Genomic DNA, 24000 nt, shown 5'->3' with positions numbered 1-24000 from the left:
CATTTGAATGTGCTTCTATTTTGTCTGTTTGTCTCGGCTATAAATCATCTTAAAACTGATTTTAAAAAGTGAGTGCTCATAAAAATGGAGTCCTTGGGGGGTCCTGTGGAGCAGCTGCTATGTACTGTAAATGTTCTATTTCTCGGTCTCCATCCTGACCGTTGTTACCCCGTCTTTTTTACCCCTCTGTCTGTTTAATCTTTATAATTGCTCTGTAGAAGGTATAGTTTTCTGTTTTACATTTAATAGTCCACAATATGGGTCTGCATGCTGACAAGTTATTGTGTATACCATTGATCTACACTATTTTTTCAATGGGAGCCACACTGGCAAGACACAGGCAATAAGAGAGTCACTTTTAGCCTGAAACAGCGAAAAAGACGAAATTTTGGTGAGTGATTTGGAAATGGTTCTCCAAGTTACTTTGCTTGAAACCCGAAACATTCGTTTCATATTAAATACAAAGGGCTGGATTCGTGGAGGACAGTTTATTGCTTCGTTTTCATCATGTGTCCCACTGCCAATTCCCCCTTTGGCCTTACCACTTGGCTCTATCCCTATTTTTTGCACGCTGCCGCGTAGGATAAGTTGTACCATTTCTTTTTGGGATCGAGGTGTGGTGGTCATCTAGCCTTCCAAATGGCCATCCAACCGGAGTGTTTTCAGATGCAGAAGCCAAATGAAGTGGTTCCCCAGAGGTCCACCAAAACTGGCCACATTGTAGTGAGTTAGGGTTGATCCCATATTTGTATCCTGTACTGCCACGTTGTGTATGGATAGCGCATCTGTTTTGAGTATTGTAGGGATTATGTGTATTGGCTGCATTATCATATAATTATTTGCTGCCATGTGAGATGCCAAATGAAACTTGGCAAGCTGAATGAGGCTTGCAAGTCACTCAGTGAATATCACCGGTTTAGACCATGTTTGTGCATTTTTGTTGGTCAAACTGGATATCACACAGGATTCTGGGAACTATTGGGATAGTCAGAAGCAGCTGATATCTTGACATTAGTCTCTAGTGTTTCATCTAGACCACAAAGGCAAGGATGACATTCCACCGGTTGCCTATGGATAGCGATAGTGGGGGAGCAGTGATGACAGGTCAATGATCAAGTTTTCATACTGACTCATACTAATAATTAAATCTCTGGATTTCTCTCTTTTCCCATCACTCTACCTCTCCTCCAGGGAGCCCAGCCGTCCGACCAGCCTGGTGCCAGCTGACTGGAGCTTGGGGCTGGGTTTGGGGAGGGAAGATGAGTCCTTACCTCCAGGGCTGGAGGCCCTTCCACTCAGACTGATGCAGCAGGACTGTACTGCTGTCAAAACTCTGCTTTTAAGACTAAGACGGACACTGCAGGAGGTGGGTTACACACATACAGAAGCATGCAGACTCCTATTAACACAGGCTTATACTCAAATGACGGCTTTGACTCGGAAAATAAAGATAGGATCACAGAACACTACTCTATTAAGTGATGCTTAGTTCATTTGATTGTCACAAAGCACATTAATAATACATCTACAAGCTGAAATTCATCGCTATTTCACTTACCCCACACTGACAGACCCTTCTGTGAACAAGTTATAAATGCATCAAATTCTTTAAACCAGTAAGGGTAAGGGGTTAGCAAATAATATGTAGCAATGTCTTCTGGAACCAAAACAGTACAGTGCTCCACTGACAAATTCTTCACTCCCTATTTTAATCAGCTCTATTTCAGCTCCATGAAATCCCCTCAAAGTGGATGCTTTTCCGCCTTTAAAAGGGTCTCCTTAATCACTTTGTTTTGTTAATTTAATCAGATTCTACATTTGGAGGAGTAAACTGGGAGGCTTATTTGAGCACTTGCCATCATGTTCTTTATATGCACATGTACACACTCCACACATTAATTCCTCTATTTAAGAGTATCACTGTGCTCTTTAAAAGCTTTAGCCTGCTTAAAGCCAAACTTTTACTTCAGGCTATGAGGCCCAGTTTGATTGTCAGGAAACCAGTAAAATTGCATCCACACCATTATAGACGTGATTAGATGTAATGGTCACTTAGTAAAGCTCTGACACGTTGCAATAGCTGCACAGGGATTAACCTTCAAAATCAGGGACCCATATTGACGGCCACCTTGTGCAGGCATGCAGTCTTTTTAACTATGGGACTGCTTTAACACTAGAATGTAAATAGAATATAATAACATTCTAGCTTTTAAACTTGAAGAACATTTACATTCTATTATTTATTGAGAATTTTTTTGAAGAACATAAAATAGTTTTAAATTGATTTGCGTGGTTATCTGAGGTAATTGCAATTTGCAGAGGGCTTGACTTGGAGCAGATTCTCAGTCATAATGATAAAACACACAATCAACTGCTGAATGTAAATTACAGTTTTACAGTCAATGCCAGGCCAGAATGATAATTACACTCTTTTGGAGAATGGCTGAAGCCTAAACAATTGTACACATTTTAAATAGAACTAGTATTTCGGAAGTTGGTGTTTGGTGGTGCTTAATATATTTTCTTATTTATGTTGTGTTGTGGAATGAAAGTGCTCATATTTTTACTAATACCCTTTGTCACTATATTTTAAAGGAGGTGATATATTTACATACCACAGAGGGTGTTTTTAATCCCATAAACTCCAGAAGTTGAGCTGAAAGAACATCCATTAGCAATGTCTTGCTGCTGTTTTCTTGTAATCTACATTGGTGACTAACCCTTACCAAATACAGCAATATTATACAGACCCACACATACAAATACAAATACACAGAAAGACATATAAAAGGCTGACCAGACCTTCCTTAAAACCCCACCATAAGTACCTCTAACTGAGATCAAAGCTAGCTGTGAGGACCTATCTGTGAATTACAGCCCACAGAGGCATATGTATGGTTTTCTCCCTTTCCCTTTACTGTTCATCTCTCTGTTTTAATCCAAGGACCAAGGTAAGAGAGACATGAGACATGTAAACGATAAAATTATACTTAGTGAAGAGAGACATAAACGAGAGTGCTGATGGAGAGACTAAAGGGGGTGCTAGAGAGAGAGAGGGTACTAGGTAGCAGAACATGAATATGAAAGAGGAGATACTTTTCCCTCTTTGCTTACTCTGTTGTGTCATTAACTTGCAAATTTTCTTAACTTCCATCAGCGGATGTAATCCATTCTGCAGCTAGAGGAGGGTGACTTGGCATGTCTGTATACTTTGTATTTTATTTGCTTGACCTTCTGGTATTGAGCCCCAGTCTTCTGCTTCTTTCTTTTGTTTACCTTAACCTATAGCCCCTTTCTCTCCTCTCCTCTCCTCTCCTCTCCTCTCCTCTCCTCTCCTCCCAATGTCATTCAAAAATACTGCTCATGTTGGTATGTCACATAAATAACTCATGCAGCATAATGTGACTTTTGAGGCCAGGCGGTCAAGTGGAGGAACATAGACTAGGGCACTCACTCTGCCTTTAAAAAACAACAGAGAACATGAGAGCAAGACAGAGAAAGGTGAATTAAAAACAAACATAACAAACATGTCAGTTTTTCAGTTGCTGTCAAAAAGTGTTGACAAAAGAGTCGCCTACAAAAATTACAGAAGAATGTTTACCATTGCACAGGCATGCATGACAAACAGACGATATATCAGACAATACGTCGCATCTTATAATTTCATGTATTTATTGTGCATCATATTTGTCAAATTCACATATTTTAGCTATGGAGAGTACTTCTAACCTTGATTTATTTCTCTTTCAGCAGTTTATCCTGTTGGTTGCACAGAGGAACATTTCTAAAATGCCACTGTCCATGTGTGCATTAATGTTGCCTAACAAAATGATCCCCATTTGTCAATGTCAGCCATGGATTCTAGCAAAACTGTGAGGCTCCCATTTGTTACAGCATGTACTTACAGTCTTTGTTGGCATGGTTGTGCAATATCCACACATGCACTGCCAGACCCTGTTAGCTTGTGCCTCTGCAGGCCCTCTATCAGTCCCAGTGACTCTTAGCCCCAAGGCTGCTGCTTGACCTGAGGCAGCAGCTCGTTGTTGGCGCCTGCTACACTGTTACAAGAATAGCTGTGAATATGATAAAATGCATTTGAAAATGCTATTGTTCATTACGTTTCAGGAGGTGGCGCTCACCTCTGCGGTCATTGTTAACACCGGCTTTTGGAGAAGCAGAATCGTGACATACAACAGCCAGCCAATATGCTACCCATCAGCACCTGAAAAAAGTCTGGGTGAACTCTTTCAGCAACTAAATTCTAACAACTCAAACAACAACTAAATTCTGTGTCTGTGTGTAGGAAGGAGACGTGGAACCCTGAACCATTCCTTCACAGTTTCAGTCTAACACAGGAAAGCCTGAAGCACAGGCTTTAAAAAAACTAAGAAAAGACACAGTAATTACCAAGCAGAGTTGGTATTTTCAATTCAAAGTCCTCACTCTGTGTTTGCCAGAGAACTCACTAAATTGCATGACAGTATGTTGTTAATGGAGATGCCTTCTGATAAAAAGCCAAATGTCAATGAGAGAGGGTGGGCATGAATACACCTTGAGTTATTTGAAAGTTTTCATTTCTTCATATAACTGATGTGTGAATGTGATTAAAGGGGTGTATCAAACTATAAAACTTGCTTTCCTTTCTTAGGCCATTCATCATCTTTAGACATTTAGCTTCTTGGTAGCTCAAGTCATTAAATCCAGAGCTCCCAGGCAGCTTTCCCCATTCTTAAATCTGAAAGACTTTCTACTGAACCACATCTAATTGTGGGGACAGTTGCTGTTAAGGCCTGTGGGACAGGGGTGACCTTAAAGAGAATGTGCATGTGTTAGAGAGAGACAGAGTGTGTGTGGGTGTCGGTGAGTGTGCGCTTGTCTCTCTACATAAGGAAAGGCATTGATCACTGATGACACATTGAGGGCCTGACGCCATAGCACACCTATAATTCTGATAGGGAGGTATGCTTCCTTATAAGGTCAGCCAAACCGATAAATCATCAAGTTTATGCTGTGCAAAGATTTGGGCTCTTGTGTTTCCCAGAACTACCTTCAAATCCTGAAAGTAGGTCAAAAATGTGCACAAACTATCAGGATTTTACCCTAAAAAGCACCTTTTTAGGGCATCTTGATTGCAATTATGGTCATCTCTCTTCAAACAACAGTTTGCTTGTATATAAATCTGCAAAAGGACAGCAGATGGCAAGAAATAGACCTTATGAGTAAACCAACTGTGTGGGACAAGTAGTTAGTTCATTCTTCACTTTACCTTTCCTTGTTCCTTGTCATGTCTTTGTCACGTATCTTGTCATATCCTCCTCGTGTGTGCTGTCATGTCCTCGCCATGGAGCAATACATCAATATCAGCAGTCCTGGCTGAAGACTGGCTGATTTTATCCCCTTCCGCTCTCCAATCTGTCCTATCATAAGCCCTCACAGGTGACATTTAAACCAGTCTCTGTTGTTATTAAGAAGTGTGAATGTTTGTGTGTGTTCGCTTGCATGTCTGCACGTGACAGCATGTACACCCTGTGTCACGTTAATGTGTGTACTGTAACACATGCAGCTTGCTGTGTTTGTGTCTGTGTGTGTGTGTTTGTGTGTGTGTGTGTATGTGTGTGTGTGTGTGTGTGTGTGTGTGTGTGTGTGTGGAACCCCCTCTAGCTACCCCTGCTCTCTGCCCACTAGACACCTGTGTCGAGGAGCAGAGCCAAAATGTGTTTGATCACAGCTGGCGTTAGAAAACACAGAAATTATGTAAGAAACCATGAGAAAAAATACAAGTTACAGTATGGAGTTGTGTTTATGCAGCAGGTTCTCTGAAACCAATTATTTTACATTTTTGTGAAAGGCGGTTTAAATCTAGATTAAGAGACTAGATGTAATAGCAGCACTTACAAACATGTATATCACAAACCTAATCTTGATGTTATTTTCATATTTATGTTTTTGTCTTTCACAGAGCACTGAGACGAGTCCTGCCAGCAGCCTCCAGTCTCTACCCATTAGCCCTTGCAGTGAAAAGTCCCTTCCATTTAAGGTAACCTAAAGCATTTTATGTCGTTTTATGCATATGCACAATACTGAATTTGCGTTTGAGAGAAAAAAGAGGGATGTTTACTAAATGTTTAGTAAGTGGCTTGGGCCAACTTCTGACATATGTTAACAGGTTTGAGTGTACGCCACACCCACACTTCACTTGAGTCTTTCTTATGTAAGAGAATGTTAAAATCAACTTTTAAAGCTAGGCAGATACTACATGGATTCAGCTGTATTTTAGCCCCAAATGGGTCTCCCGCAGCTAATTCTAGAATTGGGCCAAATTTCTGCCATATCAGATGTCGATTGACGTGCAGTTTAATGGGGTCACAACGCTTGATTAATTGCCTGAACGATCAACAATCTGGCTGTCAGACGATTAGATGGATTCCTGGCACGCCATAAATTTTGGTCGGCTGTCATACAGTTTGAGCAGTTTCACGGCGCGATTTCCCTCATGGCTGCTATCAGAGGGATCTATAAACTGTAGTGAGCTTGGTTTAATGTTATTGGAGTAGTATTTTATCTCTTGTGGCTAAAATTGTAGTTTTGAGACTGCTGTGATATAAAACTGAACTTCGCTACAGAGCAGACAGACCATATTCTATTCATCTTCCAGCCATCTGTGGTCCATTATTTTTTTTTTTTCCTCCTACTTTTCATTCATAGTAGAACTGCACAAAGGAACACAGCCTTTCTCTTCTTGTGTCAACATTGTTGAGGACACTATTGTCTTGTTTCAATAAACTTCATTGGAATTGTCAATGGACAAAGGTCAGTGTCAGCAGCCATGTTGACCAGTCGATTTGATCTGTACAGTGTGAGCATGAAAGTTGCAAGTTCTGGCCATGCAGAAGTGCCAATTAAAATGTGTATTATGAGTTTACACTATGTACAGTGTCTGCCCAGCTTAAAATGTTACAGCAAAATACAGTTTATGCCCTCATTTATGCCCTTATTTTATTTTTTTAGAGTATTGCTGTTGTGCTTTTGGGTGTCTACAAATCAAACTTCACACTGTGCAACATTTACTCACACAACCCCTGAACTACATTCAGCCACGTATTTCAATTACAAAAATGCAGCAGTCTGTCTGTGATGAAAAATGTAAAATCGATCTTCTTTTGATCCCTGTGTCTCCTTCAGTTTTACAGAACAATTACCAGCTTTTTTTCCACACCAGCTTCTAATGAATCATAAAGAGATCAAATAGGAAGACAGAGACTGGAGGGGCAAGGCAGGCAGGTAGGGAGAAGAAAAAGGGTATATAAAGAAGAGAGTAGCAAAAGGAGTGATAAAAAGCAAGAGAGGTGGGGTGTAAATTGAATGAGAGAGGGGCAAAGTCCTTTGCTTGCCTTGACAGGCCCCCCTCTGTCATCTTAGTCCATCACAGCTGTGTGATCTAGATGAGATTTATTACTCTCTGCAGGGAGTGTGTGTGCATGTCAGAGCTCAAGCGCATGCTTGCATGTGTGTGTGTGTGAGCAGGTTTTAAGTTTACCAAGGGGGGGCTTTTGCCAAGCTTTTCTCTGGGATTTAGTAGGGTGGCAGCAGAGGTTTTGTTAGACTGTTATGGGAGAGAGAGGCAACGGGGACAAGACTCCTCAACTCTGTGGTACTTTTCATGCCTCTGGGCCGACGACAGCCGTGGCCCGAGGCATTATGTTTCTGGGTTGTCCGTCAGTCCGTCTGTCCGTCCCATTCCCGTGACTGTGATATCTCAGGAACGCCTTGAGGGAATGTCTTCAAATTTGGCAGAAACGTTCACTTGGACCCAAGGAAGAACTGATTAGAACTTGGTAGTCAAAGGTCAAAGGTCAAGGTCACTATCAACTCACAAAACACCTTTTTGGCCATCATTCAAGAATTCATACGATAATTATACCAAAATTTAACACAAATGTCGAATAGGATGACATTTTATATCCAAAAGGTTAAAGGTCAACTTCACTATAATGTTCTGCAGAAACACTTTTCTGGCCACTATTCAACGCCATAACTCAGGAACAGAAGGGGAGATTGGGACCATATTTCACATTTGGTCGGATACTGATTTAGTGACATTAATCTTAGGTGTCCACTTTGAAACTGTGGTGACTGTATAGATCTTCCTTACTGCTGGTTGAAAAGTCCTTTCTACATACACTACCAGACCCCCTTAATTTTTCCAGGTGTTTTTTAAACTTACATATTTCAGTGTCTCAGTGTTTCTAAAATTAAAGCGTAGAAAAAATAAGCAATTAAAAACAAGGAATCATGGAACTTTCTTGTTGAACTAAATTTAATCTAAATTTTTGATTCATCTGGCCACCAAACAGACTTGTGATTTCCATTGTTCTTTCTACAATGGAAATCAAATATTGTTCAGAATGTTCGTCCTATCTCCGTTCGAGAAATTCCCAGAAATGTGTTGCTCTTATAGGCTGCTTTGCTTTCACCTTCTGCCCATTTCATCCCAAACCAGCTCCTTGGGGTTTAAGTCTGGAGACTGTGCTGGTCTTCCATCATGTGCAGCCACCATCTAATACTTTTCTTCTAATGTCTTTTATCATTAACTTGCAGTAGGAGGAACCCCTAACCAACCAGTCTGTCTTCCTTTGTTAGTTGCCTTTTTATTATAATAATGCATCAGAGGGGTGTAGCAACAGTTTGCTCCAACACTGCCTTCGTACAGACAGAGGGTTTGTCAGTAATCAACAACAGTTGGGGCACCTGTAGGAATTGGTTGCATTACCTTCAAGGCTTAATTTACTTCCATTGCTGTAGGAAACCTGTAAGTTAACAAGTTTCGTAATCGCTACAAAAGTCCTGTTATCTATGAAATTTACATGATTTTTCAGTTTTTATTGACCTAAACTTTTTTTTTCTTTTAAAAAAAAATCATGGGCAGTATACTGCTGACCTTTGTACTGTTTAAGGTTATTTACTGGACTTGAATTGCTTAAATTTCAATTAAAACTGGAAAAATGGGGGTGTTCTAAAACTTTGACCTGTATTGTATATTATATGAGTCTGGCAGTAATTTTAGTTAATGCCTGCGGTGGTGTTTTATTGACCTGTATTGTTAAGAGTTGAGTCTAATATTTTGCAAACAAAGTGTAATGCTATGCTAAGTGAGTGTGTTTCAGTGTATTTTTTACTTTTTTACTAGGGATACTTACACTATTTTTTGCCGATACAATTTGTCATTCTGTCCTAGTTTGTGTGTGTGTGTGTGTGTGTGTGTGTGTGTGTGTGTGTGTGTGTGTCTGTGTGTTTGTGTGTGTGTGTGTGTGTGTGTGTGTGTGTGTGTGTGTGTGTGTGTGTGTGTGAGAGAGAGAGAGAGAGCGAGAGAGAGAGGACGTTTGTGTGTGCCCTCTTTATTGACCTACATGGAGTGTCAGTGGCAGCTGGATGATAAGGAAAAATTTGAAATGTAGGGTGGGACACAGCATGAAGACAGCAGCTCTGGCTGAAACTTTCTCAAGGAGGAATGTATGGATGGACTGACAGGGAAGATGGACAACAGGGAAAGTGGGATCTGAGGACGTAGTTTCGTGAGGAAAAACAGAGGGGAAATGGTCCACAACAAAAATATAAAGATTGGACCTGTAACCCATAAGTAATTAAATAGCAAAAAAAAAAAAAAAGCAATTATATAGATGGATCTTAAGATTGAAAATTTTCTGTCTGTGCATAAAGCTGACAGTGTGGCTGTGTACAGATCCATTACAAATCAGTGTATTGAAGGTTGACAATCTTTGTGTTACAAGGTAAGGCAGTCATACATAAATTGGTTTGAAATTACCATGGAGATTGATTCTTGACATTGGGGGCACATGCAGTATCTGTAAAAGATACTCAAAAAGCAAGGTTCCTTTCACTTACTTGGTAAGAAAGAAAGGAAGAAAATGTGAAGATTTTGCTTTTTTAGATTTTCTCACATCATCCTTAAATATTAAGCAAGTTATGCACCGGATTATTAAAATGTTTGTATGCCAGACTTATTTGAAGAACAAGCACCAGCTGGCATCCAAGTGTTAAGACAAACCGGGCAAAATTCTTGCTAATTAACAGTGTTTGAAGGCAAATGTCTAGGCTTCTATTCCAGTTAAAGAATACAACTTTAAGAGTAAAACATTTAAAATATTGTTTTTTTCAGTTAGCAAGCATTCATCCTAAATATCCTAAACGTCTCCTCAGCTAACCAGGAGAGGAATATGGTTTTTCAAGGGCAGAAACTGAGGGAGTGGCAGCAGCATAGAGATTGATATAAAGAGCAGGGAGAAAGCAGCAAGAGTTGGAGGAATTGAGGTTAGACAGGAGATGGAAACAGGAATAAGACTGGGGTGTATGTGTGCGTGTGTTTGTGTATGTATATATAGAGAGAGAGAGAATAGAAGGAGCAAGAAGGTGGGAGCAAAGGCTAACCTTTTGACAGAGCTGGAAGCATAGAAAAGAAACAATGTAAATATGGAGAGGGCATATTGCACGAGGAGAAGCTGAATATGAGGAAATAGGTCCAATGCTGAGAATAGGACATTGTTCTTCTTGACTGTAAGATGGATTGAGGAGAGAGGGGATGAGGGAGAAAGGCTGTGGGGGAAAATGTGGAAGCTATAGTTGAGGCGCACACAAAAGGAATGCATTCAGTTTGATGACGTTAAGTCTGATAAGTCAGTAAACAAGGAGAAAATAAATACAGGCGTGCAAGAGATAGAGGTGAGAAAGTAAAAAAGAGGGATGAGTTTGAGGATGAGGGCGGTAGAGAAAGGATGAAAGGAGGGGAAGAAGAAAAAAGAGAGACTGAGGGAGGGGCAACAAGAGGAGAATTTGTCCTGGCACACTAGAAAACGACTCTGCAGGTATAAAAATAATCTACAGTAGCCACCTGAGAGGCTGCAGTGTCACAGTGCGCCCTAGTTTAATTTAGACCCAATGCATGTGACATCATTTTTACCAGATTATGTCCCAGTTAAAGCGTTCTACTGTATTTTAGAAGGGTGGAGTAAAATATCTCAGGCTAGAGTTGTTGCCAGAGGTGTATTCAGAGCACCAGTCTGTTTAAAAAAAAAAAAAAAAAAAAAAGTCTAGCACAGCAACTTTTGTACCTTATTAATTGATATTTGTGTACATTCACCTTTGTTTCAGCTGACATGAGGAACGTCTTTTTATAGTGAAACATTTATCATTGTGTCAGATGCTGCATAATTAGAAATTAATAATGTATAATTATAATGACTGTGAATTCATTATTATAGGTTGTTCTCCACGCCGAGGCTATAGTACGAGAGGGTTAAAAAAATACATTTGCAAGAACACACATCAAGATACAAGTGTCATGGGCACACACACTATAAACAAACAAATCAAATTCACAAACAGTCAAGTACATCACATGTCATCATACACAATCACACACATATAAAAATGCACAGAATGTCATTTGTGATATAACAGTAACACAGAACAGGCTGCCAGACTCATCTGTCTCTCTCTCCACTTTGTCTCTTTTTTGGCTGTCTCGTTTCAGAGAACCTTTTCCCCAAACACTGTTTCTGTCTGGTGTCTGAGGCTCACACTAACAGCCAGGATGGCAATTTTCTCACGCACACTGTCACAGACTGAACTGTTTTAATCTGTGAAAGAGGAGAGGGAGAGGTGATCAAAAGAGTTCTCGGGATTGGCTTTCCAGAATTCCATATTTTCTGTTAAATCTCCATTCCTTCGTATTAGTGTTTCTGTGATGTGAGTTCTTGAAATAAAGTCAAAACCCTTAATAGTGAAATTTGAAAAGGCCTCTTACATCTCCAATTATTCATTATGCCAACATCTTAGAAAATCAGTTCAGTTTGGGGGACAGAGGCATTTTAGTCTGAATTACTCCATTAAGTCAATCATAGTTTTTTTTTGTTAGCCTTGTCAAATGGTAATTATATTGAATATTCACAGTAAAAACATTTTTATAACCATCTGAATTGTTCCAGAAGCCATCTGTTTTCTGCTGGTTTGATTGGAGCTGAGCAACTTAAAAAGGCTTGGTCAGCTGTGCTTTTTAGTCTCAAAAGAGTCTTAATTCACTCAGAGAACATAGACAATTAATCCTGCTCAAGAATTAAATCTGAAGCTTGACTGTTTGTTAGATCTAAGCCATAGTTAAAGCCTGTCTTTGTGCAACCAGCCTCTGATCCCTTAATATTTCATCTCTTACGTTGTCATTGATGTGTGAGTGGGTCCCATTTCTGCAACATGAAACACAGTCGGAGTACAGTTTTTAAGTGCATTTAATTAGCTTAATTTTATAGCTATACTGTACTATATTTAAAATGTCTCCGTGATAACTGCAGACATTAGGCAACTCCGGGGCTCTTGCTGCATTTTAGTATGTCTAGGCAGGTGCCAACTCTCGTCTTTTTCAAACAGCATAAATATTACAGAACCAGTTTGACAGTTTACCTACCAGTTTACAGTTTACCTGTAGGTGTCCAGACAGCCATATGAGACAACATATAACCACACCAAGGACTGGCGTATTAAATTTAAGCTTTTATATATTGTTCGTTTGGTTTGGGTAGCCTGCATTGTGCCACTTTCTGTACTCAGTTTTTGTGCTCCAGCTCCATACTACATGATATTAAGTACACCGCTTTGCACTTATGCTGAGGGATTTTGGCTTTTTGTTGCTTTAGCATTTTGTACCAACAGGAAATGTGCTAATGGAAATAAATTAGACCCCAAAGGGTGGGGGGGGGCACAATGATCAATTTCAAACCCAATTTTCAAAGAACACATATTTTTGCATATTCACAAAAGCAGTTAAAATGCTGAGGACTCATTACTTTTTTTGATTTTGTGTTGTCAGTGGCTGCTGGATCATATCACCATGTTTTCAAAGTTTTTTCCCTTGTTTTTCAAGATGTGAGTTGCTCTTACATTTCTCGTCTGCATTGCAGTTTAGGACAATAGTGTGCATCAGCATCACACTGTAAACCAAGCAATTTTTACCATTCATGCTGGCATTTTCACTATTCACTATTCTACTTCATTTTGTAATGTTTTATCTGTGACCATATTATACTGTATACCCAAAACATGAGTCTCAAGAAACAATTGGTGGAAAAAAGGGATTATACAGTTTATGGAGATGTAAGTTTGTAAGATGGCCTGAGAAATGGTTATTTCTCTATTCATTATATTTAATATACATAATATTCATGTCAGAAACTCCTGTTTAGTCCAGGTCTAACTGGAGATCTCATGTCTCAGCTATCTTGGCTTTCTTATGATAGATTTTGGAATAAGTTTATGACTCTTGTGATCACATATGGAGCTCTCTGTGTAGTACATGTGTGATTTACTTGGTGTCTACATTACTAGTAGAATGGGTTTTCTTTTAGATCTTCTGACCAAGAATTCCTGGCTGTTAGGCTACATTAAAAACTAAAGGTGACTGAGCATCTGAAACAGCTGCCCACAACACTAGAACTGCCTTCCTTTGGGCTTAAGATTTGTGGATACTGCTGAGACCTTTAAAAAGCAGCTTAAGCTCATCTTTTCAGATCAGCCTTTATTGTTTGGAGGTTTTTTTTGTTTTGCCTGTGCTTCTTTTTTTTAAGGTTTTATATAATTATTGCTTCAAACACATTTTGTGACTGTCATGGCAATGTTCTATATCAAAGAACTTATCTTGATCAAACAATGGTTTGAAGAAGTTTTTGAGGAGGCACTGTCATGGCCACATAGGGTACATTGGTAGCCTAAAATGCAATGACATACCTTGAATGTACAGTATTGTTGAGGGTATTATACCCTTTCACATCCCTTTTGGCCCATTCAAGTCACAAGCACTTGTGGTTTAAGAAGTGCAAAAATACGCATTGGTAATAAGAAAACAAGGAGAATTCATTTAATTATGCTGTTATTTCTCACACCCCCTTCCCCAATTTCAAGAAACAGGCAATTTGTAAAAATAATTGAGGGAAGAGGGGTATTGAAATAATAAATAAACAACCCTCACATTTTCTCCAATGTGTGTTTCTCAAAAAAGTTAACAAATTGAATAATTTCTGCTAACAAGGGGGATGTAATTCATTTCCATACCCTCTTCAACTGGTGGCTGATTGCAAGCATAGAGTGGCCTCAACCTCTATACAAAATCACATAAAGTGGATGCACTCCAATGAGTTTGATCAGATTTATCCCCACTGAGGCCATTCTAATCACATTAGAAAATAAATTCACATGCCCCGCTTTTCTTCGTCAACCCTTTCCGTTCCATTCCACCTTGAAAAATTGGTTGGAATGCCACCTGATGGGTGCTTTAATGCATATTGTGCTGCTTGTTTCAGCCAACAGAATAGTTTTCTAATTTCAGTTTTAGGTATGTTAATGTTTCTCTCTTTTCAAATGGTTTTTATAGGGTAGTACATGGTAGGGCTGCTCAGCAATGGGTATTTTAGCCAACTGACGACAAAGTTAGCCAAAAACACATGATGTTTAATTGGGGTTCCTCACATTGAGGTCATATGCGCATGTCCAGTCCCTTGGCATTTAACTCTACATGGCGTAGTTGAAGTACATCTCTTTTCTATTATCCTTTATCTCTCTCACAGCTCATACCCATCGCCTTCTCTTTTTTCTGTTTATACTCATACTCAACCCATAAACAAACCACACAAGGCAATAAAGTCTGCGTGAATTTAGTCATAAGCCTGTTTTGATCATTTGAAACACTACTACTGTTATACAGGGCACAGAAGCATCCATGCTGTGCGGTTGTAGCCAGACAGCTCATTTGGAACAGCCTTCAGTCCTGTTTGGGTGAGATTAATTTTAGATGCTGACTAATGTAGTAATTGTCACAGCATGTTAGTGATTTTTCAGTCCAATTCAAATAAAGTATTTTTTGTGCCGTCTGTGTGTATGCGTGTGTTCTGGAAGTAGGAAAAATATGTTCTTATTATCTAAAAAATACAAGCATCTCCTGTAAAGCCAGGTAAACGGAGTTCATTATTATTCTCCACTGGGGTTTTTTTTTTTTTTTTGTGAATTGTTTTTCTGTTTCCTAGTGGGAAAGGTATCCTGCAGGTTTTATCACCATGAAAGCACTTAGCAAAGCTTTTAGCTTCGTCCTCCTCTGCCATTATTTTGTATGAAGGTAAAGCCCTAACACAGAGCTCAACATCAATACAACATGTAAAATGAGGAAGCCAGAAAACAAAACCCAACATGACACACTGCAGATCTTTGGTATACGGGCCTTTATAATTCCTGGAAACTGTGACACATTGCCACCACCTCTGTAGCTGTCAAGTTAGAATGGAAAATGTTTGGCATAATCTTGACGAAGGTAGACCACATTTTCACAGAAACACTAAGGATTTACAGCGTGGTTATGCTCCAGTCACAATGCTTGTGTGATAGTCAACCCCCCCCCCTCACACACACACAAACACACAAACACACACAAACACAGCCCTTTCCCATGTCAGAAGTGGGGGGACTACATCTGATAGTTTCTGTTAGTTTCAAATTCAACAATCTGACAGGCGTAGTCACTTCAAGCAGTGATTGGCCAGGGGTGCGGAGAAAGTAAGCAGGGTTTGAACTTCTCTCTCTAGTGCTCTTTCAATTATTCTTTACACAACTATTTCTGGCAATTTTTTCGTGTGAACAACCGAGTGCAGCAGTAAGAATGCCTTTATTTTAAACGACAAAAGTGTGGCAGTTTTTATCTCTATTATGATTGTTTTGTTCCCTTTTCTTTTTTATCTTTTTCTTTGACTGTCTTGTCTTTGCAGTAATCTATTAACACAGATACATACTTACCCCAGCCACAAATGACACCTCACATACACCCCCACAATTTATCTTACACTTGATGAACTTTCAGCCTCCAAAAAATTCCCTTGAACTATGTTGTTTGATGTCATAAACTGTTTTACTGTTCTCTCTTAATGTCTGTATGCTCTGAGACGTCCAACATGGTAAAACCCTTGTAATATTGCTCTAATAATGGAAAAAAAACAAACAAAAAAAACCCCATTTTTGCCTTCAACACTATCGTACAGACCATTTCATTCTGAGCAACCCCCTGCCTTAACCATCAAGTCAAGTTGTAAATACTGTGAAAGTTTTTATGAAACTTAACATGGAAAGTGTTGCTTACTTATTTAGTATTAACAGATTCTCCCCATGTTCCATGAGAAAATGCTGGTGATTGCTTTTCCTTTCAATCAAGACTCAGAAAACACATTAAGTTCAAGTACACTTGACTGTGAACTGAATCAACCTGCCTCCACACTCAATGAGTTCCTCTTCGTGTAGCCAGCGGAACAATTTTTTTATGCTTTTTTAAAATGTTTTTCCTTTTTTTAAAAAATTCTACCTTCACAACAATCATGATGCAAGAGACTTCTACCGTACAGGTTACATTTTTACATTTCTGAATTTCAATATGAGTTGAGGGAAAGTGTCAGGTTAGCTGTCCGCGTTTTGCATCAGAGAGGTCACTTAAAGGACGGTGCTGTAACTACATGGTTCCCTGTGGTCTCGTTCTGACTCTCTGTCTGTCCTTTGGCTAGATGGCTCCTCACAGTTTCAGACCATCATGCCCAGCCTCAGGCCCTCTCTGTCCTGTCCTCTCTATCACTCTCCCCCCTTCCTCAAGTTTCTCCCTCATTTTCCTCCTGTTATTTTGCCCCTCTTTTCCTCTCCGGCTTTTATGCCCTTGAAGATGTAATGACCATCCGTGTGTCCGTCATTTCATTTGTTCCATCTTATCACTCCTTCGCTCTCACTCTCTTATTCCTTTTCACTGAGTCACTCTCTGTCCACATTCTAGCTACCTGTCCGATTTTAAAATTAAGTTGAATATTTTATCAAAAACTGCCAGGTCTGGAACCCAGCTAAATTTATTATTTTCAAGCTCCCCATGAGCTAGTGTGTAGCCCGAGATCCCCTGGCAGCTTGGCTTTGCCACAGTCCAAAGATGACTGCGCTTTTGAAAACACTGAGAGTGAAAATCAGGTTGGCAGACTTAAGTTTTTGCTGTTTTCACCACAGTAACTTATAAACAGGATTAATGTCAAATAATTTTGCTTGAGGAAATTAATTTGTGCAGTGGATAAATGTGGCAAACAAGCTAAATGACGATCGCAGCACAATTATAGTCACAAACATGAATACATCATAAAGATCAAACTCATTTTAATGAAGACATTTTTAGAACCGTTTGTAATTTCCCTTCTTTTGCTGTGAAGCACTTTGTAACTGTTGTTTGAAAGGTGCAATAAAAATAAAGTTATTTTTATTGGTATCATTACTCTCCTCCCTCTTCTGTCTTCGTTCTCTGCTGCTCCTCTCCTTCCTCCCCCCAGTAATGTCCCCTGACAGCACAAGGTCATATTAAAGTGCTGTGTGCTCTGGGGTGCCGCCGTTGGACGCACCAAGTTTATCACAGAGACAAAGAGAGAGAAGAGGAGATCGCAGTCCTGCAGCGTGGACCACATGACAACTTTATTACATTTGCACGCACACCAGCAGGATCAGCAACAAATACACTCATAAATGCACATAAAACACTTGCAAACACACGTAAACATTTATGGGAACAGCCAGAGAATCACATGCAGACAAACAGCCTAGTATGTTGTTGTCCTCTTAAGTCCTAAGTATTGCTTTTGTGGGAATCCCTGTTGTATGCAGTGTCCAGAGTAATGTGTGACATGGTGTCTTGTTGCTTGTTTTAAGGATCCTGGCAGAGAGGAGGCCTTGCTGCAACAACTGAGGGAGAAAGACGAGCTGATTATCAGGCTCCAGAGCGAACTGGTAAGATCCATTAACTAAACAAGTATAATAACAGGCAGGTTTGGGTTCTAATATGAATGTAGTACAAAAAGTTATACCCACTTTTGTCAGAACTGGTGTTTTGGATCTTAAAATGATAAGGTATTACGGGTATAAACAGTAATCACTGGACAGTCTAAATATTTCTCTGTGATGAAGCATTCAGCATCGTGCATGAGAGAACCAGACAGGATAAAGTTGACCAGACAGGATAAAATAATTAGGTGCTCATTTTGAAGGACCAGTAAGGCTGGAAAATATATCACTAATTGAATTTAATGTCAGTAATTTTGTAATTTGTGTAAAAAAAACAACAAAAAAAACAAAAAACAGCTCCTTTCTAACTTCCTGTCATTATAAAATGGTACTAGATAGCTGTTGCCATTGTTGCTTTACAAGACGGAAGATTTACTGGTCTGATTATGACCACTCAGTGAAATGTGTACAGGATATGCAGTTTTAGGAAACATCAACAAATCCAGTAAAGCAAAATGATGTTCCAAAAAAGTGTAAAGTCTCTGTAAGTCATAAGAGAAGCTATTCATAGTCCCAGACTTTGAGAAATGGAGGGTCGGCTCATCTGATTTTAGCTCTATCATGGTTTCTTTCTCTTGCTCTCTGTTTTTCTAAACTTTTAAATTAATAATTAAAACTGCTTGAATGTTTTTAAATTATTTGGTTTATGGATATAAATTAAAGACTAATTGCCTTTGAAGCACAAAAATTGTCATTCCCTTTCGAGCATTAAAAGTCCCTCTTTTTAGAAAACTTAAAAAACATACCAAAGAACTGGAAAGTTTTATTGATTTGACATAGCTTTGTCAGTTTTATTTTCCCATATGATATTCTGCCATGTGAGAATACATACTGCAGAGGGTGGAGTGACAGTAAAGACTTACCACAAAATAAATTCGGGAATGGTTTTATAGTTGGCTTGAAGTCACACAATTAATATCACATGGCGTGGCACCAGGAAGCCCTTCGTTTCCATTTTTGTTAATGTAAACTGCTTATTCCTGCCAGCTTAATGTAATAGCAAAATTAGTTGGACTCCAGTTCAACCAAGAGAGATGTATTATTTTTTCGAAAATTGCCTCTGTAGACAAGGATGGGAAGCGTGGAGTCATTTTCATGTTTGAGTGTCTGGGTGTTTGGAATAACCAGGGTATACTCTTGAAATATAGAGATTTAAACGCAAAATACATTGTGTTGCCAGTGTTTTTTTCTCACCCTTTTGGCAGCTCGATTGTTGGATCATCTGCAAAAATACTCCGTACGGCAACATTTTTCATAGTTTGTCATCTACGCGTCTGTAATTTGTCACCTGTTCTATCAAAGCGGTGTAATGTACTAATTATGCCAGACTTTAGCAGGATAATGTGCCAGTGTTGTGGCAGAATCGTTGGAGATGTCAGTCTAACAGGCATCTCTTCCTCCTTCCTCTCTTCTGTTGTTCTCTCTCTCTTTCTCTGTCTCTCTGTCAGCAGCACGTATCCTCCCCTCTTCTCTTTCTCTGTGGGCTGTATTCAACACTGCATGCACCCGATGTGGAGCTAATACCAAAGTTGAGCACATTGGTATTCAGAGCGTAGACTTAAAGTACCTGAAGGCTGGAGTGGCCACTTAAATGTACCTCTGCATGCACAGGTACATTTGAATGGCCATTCCAGGAAGCTGTATTGAGCCTAGTGCTACAGTTTAACAGTTCAAGTAACAATATTTCTCTCTCTGAGATTTATGTCTACAGGCAAAGTAACCTACTCAAAGACCTTTTTAATATCAGTAAATCATTTCTTGTAGTTTTAAAAAAATATAAACATCTGCTTCTAATAACCTATAATGAATTTTACATTTAATTATCATTTCATTTCAAAAGGAAATTGAAATCATTAAATAAAACACTTGAAATGAACTACTCCAAATGAGCCAATTAGAAGTTATGGAAGAGATGGGAGTTTTTTTTTTTTTAAGATGGTAGTATGTCACTGTGGCAGCCTTCTGTTGCTAAGGTTGATTGATTTGTCTGGGGATTGCTGGAGCTTAAATTTTTAGCTGTGACAAAGGCTCAAGATTGTCAAAAGGTTATAATGTTTTGATCAATAAGGGTATTAAACAGAATTTATTCCACCTGTGTCAGGAATTTTGATTCGTGTTTGGGCTGCTGCACTAAATTACTAATTATAAACACAAACGGCACTATAGGAATGTCATAGTGATATTTCTTTAATGGTCTGATCCAAGGACTGTTAAAGATATCTCAAGGTAGGTACGTACACTCACTGACTGTCTCTATTAAGCTCTTGGTTTCTCTTAACGTCTCAATGTTTCTGAGATGGGAAACGGGAGAGTAAATTAACATGACCATCGATGAGATAACTATTAATGGAAATCTACATTCAGTGGCCACTTTATGACATCCTTTAATGTTCTGCCTACCCAGGTGTGAGAGAGGAAGAATATGAAACACACATTTCAATGTAATACAGTCCTGTACAACACCACCACTAACTACAACCTCAATAATAATTAAAGTTAAATTAAAATAGCTCTGACATTGTCAGTCAAAACTGAACATTATCATCTTTGTATAGGTAGAGTTTATGGCTGAGCAGTTGTATTGGGTTGCAGTAAATTTAACAGGTGTAACTATTAAAGTGGCCACTGAATGTATCTTAAACGTATAAACATCAAGTTGTAGTAGTACGTTTAGTGGTAATAAGACAAACCTTCCCGCCTCACAGTTGGACTCGATGTGGGTGATGTCAGTATTTCAGTGTGTTGCACACTTGTGTTAATACATCCCATGAAAATCCCTTGAAAGACCAAAACCAGTAATGTGTGAGTCTTTCTCTCAATACTTTCCGACTTCCCCAGCATGTTGCTCTCAACCACGAGCCCAGTCACTCCCATTGAACATGTACATTTTTAAAAGCTGGTCACAAAGACTCCATTTACACTTGGAATTAACATGTGTCTCGTAAACAGATTGTATCAAGATATGATTATAACCTGATTACATTTACACCTGGTATTATTATGTGTCTCCAGTGTCCACATTGAGATCCGATTGAGATATCCGATCACTCTGGCCAGCTCACGTCACATCTTACTCTTGTTTGCGCAGGTCCAAATAAACAACAAACAATTAAAAAAAATATAGAAGAAGAATAGAAGACCACAATCTACACCTTTTGCATAGCCATTGCTTCATAAATGACTTGGTCTCATCTTTCGCTCCATCCAAGAGTTACGTATTCCCGCCCACATAATTGTTGTATGCCGATTGACAATGCAATTACATTTACACTTGTGTTTAATGTGGTCACAATGCGTCTATGACCACCTCTGGAGGTGGTTTGGCCGATCAGGTCACAATCCATCTTCAATGTGTCTTGGGTGCATTTACACCTGTACTTTCATTTAGTCAAGCACTATCCAATTGCAATCCAGTCACCCAAAGCGTGCTGTAATGCCAGGTGTAAATGGTGTATATAGTTTCATTTCTAGAAGGATTAGAAGTCACTAAAGATTTTAGCAAACATCACTCAAACAGGAGTAAATAGTGCATTTGTGAGGGACTGTTTTCAGCTGCAGATTTGGTGCACTAGTGAGTATTTATGGCACCAGGGTGGAATTTATGGGACTGACTCAAAAAAAAACTACAGTGCTTATCGTTATGATAATGAAGACACATGTAAGACAGTGTGGCTCACTCATGTGTTTTCATGGTTTTTGGACAACGATATGAGTAAGCTATACTGTATCAGGCTTTGGATGCACAAGCAGAAGTTGTCAGTAGAATCAAATCATTGTTGGGTCGTTGTCGATAATGACAAAAATATAGAATATCACTGAACTTATCCCTTAAGTCTTCAAGCCTGGGTACAGTTTGATGCCTTCTTCTATTACCGACTTTTTGTCTCTTTTTCTCTCTCCCTTTCTCCCATATGGTGACTTTTTTTTTTTTTTTTTCTTTTTTTTTTTGTCCCACATCACACACGGATCCATCAATCAGTCTTTAGGGCATGCAATTGAATGTGCATGCACAAACACACACAGATGCTGATCAGCCTTGACTGCGTGTGTCTTTGTGTGTGTATTCATCTTTTTGGCACTTCTTTCTGACAGGGATGTTCAGGCTTCTGCCACCAGCTAGATTTGATTTCCAGACATATACCGCTTGTGTGTGTTTTTACCAACAAAAGTCTGCATATATCGACTTGTGTGTATACTAATAAATTTTCTGTTATTTGGCTGTATCCTTGCTTTATCCACAGCCTAACATTATTATTATCTGCACCATATGTCCTTGAAACAAAGGTCATTCTGTCAAATTTATGAAGTTGTGCATTTTTGGGGGCGTGTTGTGCTTATAAACACTGGTGAGGGTGTACACGTGTCTTTGTATGTGTGAGAGTCCTATGAGGGAAACCTTGCCTGCTGCAGCTCAGTTAAAATGCAGCATTTTGAAGGAAAGGGCAGCTCATAGCCAATGCTCTCCTTGCGCTGCCTCCATCTGTAAATCTGCCAGTGAAAACCTATTAATTATCCCCTAGAAGTACCTGCAAGCTGGCTGGGCATCACTAGCTGTCACTTTTTATGAGATGTCCCCTCTCTCTGCTGGTGCATTTTGTTGGACTGTGCTCCAACTGCAACATTTAACTGTAGAAAGCCTCCCTTGCGTGTAGTCTTAGGCATGACTAATGAAAACTGATTTTTAACTCAATCTGTCAGTTCACTTGTGCTGGATTTGAACATGACAGTTTATATTTGAGTGTCAAGCTGTATCATAAATTGCCTTTTTTTCATACTCATAAACCTATCCTTACATCTCGTCCTAATTCGGTTGATTAATTTTAATCAAGGTTAATGAATTTCTCAATATTTCATAGCCACTGCAACCTTCAACCCATTCTGTTCCCCGACCCATGAGCAGTGTAATGCAAGCGTGTCAGAATGATTAGCGACATTGTCATAATATGCTCCTGGTGGATATAGTGCTGGGTTCTTCTCATTCAGAGGGCTTGCAACCTGCTTTTTCAAAATAATCACAGAGGTAACACGGGAGTCGGCAGGATCCTGGGCACGGTAAAAGTGGTGTATTTTGAAGGATAAGGCCAGGGCTTTTCTCTTTACATGTCCGTCTGTAAATCTGGCAGAGGAAACCTATTAATTATCCCCAAAAAGGGCCTTTCTAGCAGGCAGGCCAGCACTAGCTGTCACTTTTTCATGAGTCCATCTCTCTTGGTGCACTTTGAGAAAGGCCCTTGCTCCCGCATTTGGCTGTCGAAAAGTTCTCCAGCAATTCTACCCAGTTTTATGACCTCTTGGATTTCCAGGAGAGACAGTCAAAGGGAAAAAAGAGATATGGGTTTGTTGAGGTTGTTAAGAGTTTCAGTTTTGGTTTTTTTTTTTTCTCTTGATGGCTAGCTAAGCGTGGAAGTCAACTGTACTAGGTGCTGCGAGTGGAGGCAAGGTACAAGTCTGCTGGGAGAGTATTTAGTTGTTCTCATTTATTTGTATTTGATGATTTTTTTGTTTTTTTTTTGAGAGATTTGGCATGTACATGACTGATGGGTGTGTGTTTGTTTTGTACGCAGGAGAGTGCCAAAGCTGCCCTGAGGATTAAAGACTGCCAAATGACTGACCGCATAACACAGACAGAACACATGGGGACAGAGGTGAGATACACACAGACCACACACACTCTTTCTTTTGCTCTGTCAGCCACAAACACACAAACAATGCACTGTGGACTACATCTCTACCACTGAAAATGTAAGCAGGCCTGACTATAAGATTGAATATCACTAGATGACGCTGAGTTTTACCAAAAAACTTCTCTTTGAGCCTCTTCCTTTGCTATCCTCCTGCTTTGTTATCATATTTGTGATAATACATTTTCTACAGAGCCGAGGCAGCCATCTCTCTGTTCTTCCTTCCTTTCTTTTCCATCTCTTGAAGAGCATCTTTTCACCTTGAGCTAAGACCCTAATCCATTTTATTCTCTCTAAAGATGTTGTACTTCAGTGACATTCATATTATAGTCCACTCCTTGCTCCTTCCCTCCCTCCTCCCAGTCCCACACTGCCCAGACAGTGTGCTGTGCTGCTTCCAACTTGCCGGCCTGCCTAGCAC

The 24000-nt window shown here is 39.5% G+C and overlaps 1 protein-coding gene across 2 annotated transcripts in view; it reads left to right on the top strand.

The window, feature by feature from the left end:
- The window catches only part of ccser1 (coiled-coil serine-rich protein 1), a 113381-nt gene that overhangs the window by 41134 nt on the left and 48247 nt on the right, over nucleotides 1-24000 (top strand). For both annotated transcript variants that reach the window (XM_040154597.1, XM_040154596.1), the window contains exons 7-10: nucleotides 1192-1366; nucleotides 5960-6037; nucleotides 17767-17844; nucleotides 23463-23543. In XM_040154597.1, coding sequence (XP_040010531.1) covers nucleotides 1192-1366; nucleotides 5960-6037; nucleotides 17767-17844; nucleotides 23463-23543 — 412 coding nt within the window. The remainder of the gene's footprint in view (nucleotides 1-1191; nucleotides 1367-5959; nucleotides 6038-17766; nucleotides 17845-23462; nucleotides 23544-24000) is intronic.

Source organism: Xiphias gladius, chromosome 19 (assembly GCF_016859285.1).
Source record: "Xiphias gladius isolate SHS-SW01 ecotype Sanya breed wild chromosome 19, ASM1685928v1, whole genome shotgun sequence".
Classification (NCBI taxonomy): Eukaryota; Metazoa; Chordata; class Actinopteri; order Istiophoriformes; family Xiphiidae; genus Xiphias; species Xiphias gladius.
The sequence above is the reverse complement of the archived record's forward strand: the minus strand, read 5'-3'. Positions and strand labels throughout refer to the sequence as shown.